This window comes from Priapulus caudatus, unplaced genomic scaffold (assembly GCF_000485595.1).
Source record: "Priapulus caudatus unplaced genomic scaffold, Priapulus_caudatus-5.0.1 Scaffold177, whole genome shotgun sequence".
Taxonomy (NCBI): domain Eukaryota; kingdom Metazoa; phylum Priapulida; class Priapulimorpha; order Priapulimorphida; family Priapulidae; genus Priapulus; species Priapulus caudatus.
This window is the reverse complement of record NW_014577238.1, coordinates 136,985-139,514: the sequence shown is the minus strand read 5'-3', so window position 1 is coordinate 139,514 and position 2,530 is coordinate 136,985. Positions and strand designations below refer to the sequence as shown.

Genomic DNA, 2,530 nt, shown 5'->3' with positions numbered 1-2,530 from the left:
TGCTCTGGTTGTATCAACCATTGAGCTATTTTGTAATGAGCCAGATGTGCCTCGCAAGGGGTTAATGTACCTTATAGTTATTACCTGACACCATAGAACGCACGTTATCTATAGTAATAATATGGTAATTATTCGCTCCTGCTTTTTGCAATCTGTCGTCACACTGACAGCTGCCATGCTTTGGCTGACCGATGCAACGATGCCTTTGATAGCGGCCCGCCATCTATCGGAATTTTATTACACTAGTTTGAAGTGTTGTTTTTTGGGGTTAGAAATGACTGTATGTATAGGACGTCTTGCTATGCACAAATGAATTTATCAGCAGAACACCAGACACCAGATGAGCCCTGTCGCTCTGCGGCACTTGTTATTTTAACCTGTGAATGAACAGAAACATGATGAAACATAAGCAACAACCCAAACTAAAAGTTCAAAAAGTGCGTAAATCTTGTGATCGTTGGCAGTGTTATAAGTATCACTTGTATCAGGGGTTAATAATGACAAAATGTCAAATTTGAAAATGACCTTTCTAATGACCTTGCTAATGACCTTCTTCTTCAGCCTCTGTTGAGCGTGCATTTGAGCAACCGGATGGCCAGGAAAGGTTCGACTTTGTGATAAATCTAGCTGCGGAAACCAAGTACGGACAAGGAGATGCCGTTTACAAGGTGTAGGAGCGAGCCCCCGTAATCTTATTGATGTGTATAACTTTACTAACAACGACTGCTTCCGTGTTTTACTGGACAGTTGTGTGATCGTTCCTGATGCGAAATTCCGTTAAGCTACCTGTGCATTGCAGTGACTCATTTATACTTGTGTATTTAGATTTTTGTGTGCGTTTCTTCATACATCAGGTAGGTAGCTAGTCATTCATATAACCAAGGAAGCACTTAGACCGATAGACAGACGGGAAGCTAAAAAGGTTTCCGGCAGACAGGCAGGTGGACAAGTGCAGTGTCAGGCAGGCAGTTTTACAGGTAGAGTTATGCATAGGCAGGCAGGCAGGTAGACTGACAGGTGGGCTGGCAGGTAAATAACAAAGTTTCACATGCAGTTAACCAGGCAGGCAGTGAACAAGAGTATATGAGCAGTCACTCATGGCTTTACTCGCTTTGCACTCAGGATGGCATTCTGAAGTTGACACAGATGTGCGCTGCGGAGGCTGCACGTCGTAAAGTGAAGCGATTCGTTGAACTGTCGTCCGGTCAACTGTATTCCACGGGCAAGGTAAGGTCAGCTTGCAGCAGTATACTATACAGCCTGTCTGTCGTTCTAGTTCTAGTTTGTCCAAGGTTTCGCGATTTGTTGCATATAATAACAAATCCTTCTAAACATATAAGTTATTTGGAACACACATAAATGTAATGGGTTGCTGCACATCAACTAAACATAGTTTATGAAAGGCACAAATATATATGCATACTGCAGCAATAAAGATCCTTGAATATAAATGCATTTTATGCGAGGTTTTTCGATGTTGGTCTTTCATTATAACGTAACTTTATGTAGTGAATGCTATGGGACTAAATGATATAAGGGGTTAATAATGACAAATTTGTCATTATTAACCCCTGATGATATATAAATATCGCAGGTACACTATGTTATAATAATAGCTTTATCTATCATATGGTATGAACTTGAAAAATATATGAATATTTCTGTCAAATTATACTATAATGTGGGCAACTATTGTAGTAACTAAATCACACATAAACATCACATGTAGACTGTAGTAGAATATAGATTGTTAAAATTCATCTTTGTATGTTAAAATGCCTTTCTATTTCTGCTGTGTGCCACAAAAATATACAAACAAAGGATATATATTATGGAAATATTGTATGCTGAAGAACATTGTGATGGGGTAGACACAGGTTTCTGTTTCTGTTGTGGTGACCGTTAAATGTCTATTAGGCAGAGTGTGTTGCAGTTTAGCCCCCCAGCCCTGGTTGTCACTCTGACAACAAACCAGTATGAGTCGGTTCTCACAAATCTATTAGTTGATCGGCTAATTCTGTTTTTCTGCGTTTACTCAAATTCTGACGTCACAAATAAAAGTTTATTTTTTCTTAAACCATCCCGAGTATGCGTACTATGGTGGCCCAGTGTAATAATAGTTTATCACAAGTCTTCGATGTGGCCCACTGTTATAATACATAAACATAACCATATACCACTGAGTATGGTGGCCCAGTGTTATAATAGTTTATCACAAGTCTTCGACGTGTATATGGTCTATGGACAGGCCCGTAGCCAGCTTTCTATTGGGGGGGGTTCGTTTTTCAATGTTGGCAATTTGCTCGGCAGGGTCGTGTACAAGATTTGTACCAGGGGGGTCTAACCGTAACCCATAGTTGCGAGCACGCCCTAGAAAGTAGATAGTAGATAGTAGGCCCTCCCCCAGAAATTTTTTAAAATTACACCCCCTCAGATGCGTTTTCTGCGCGAGCAAGGGGGGGGTCTGGACTCCCTGGACCCCCCCTGTACACGCCCCTGCTCGGGCGCGAAGCGACCAGGCGAGGGAGCC

The 2,530-nt window shown here is 41.4% G+C and overlaps 1 protein-coding gene across 1 annotated transcript in view; it reads left to right on the top strand.

Annotated features, from left to right (window-relative positions):
- LOC106806738 overlaps positions 1-2,530 on the top strand; it is a 16,052-nt gene that overhangs the window by 8,919 nt on the left and 4,603 nt on the right. Inside the window, exons 2-3 of the mRNA XM_014808782.1 lie at positions 562-668; positions 1,123-1,227. Of these exons, the coding sequence (XP_014664268.1) occupies positions 562-668; positions 1,123-1,227 (212 nt within the window). The remainder of the gene's footprint in view (positions 1-561; positions 669-1,122; positions 1,228-2,530) is intronic.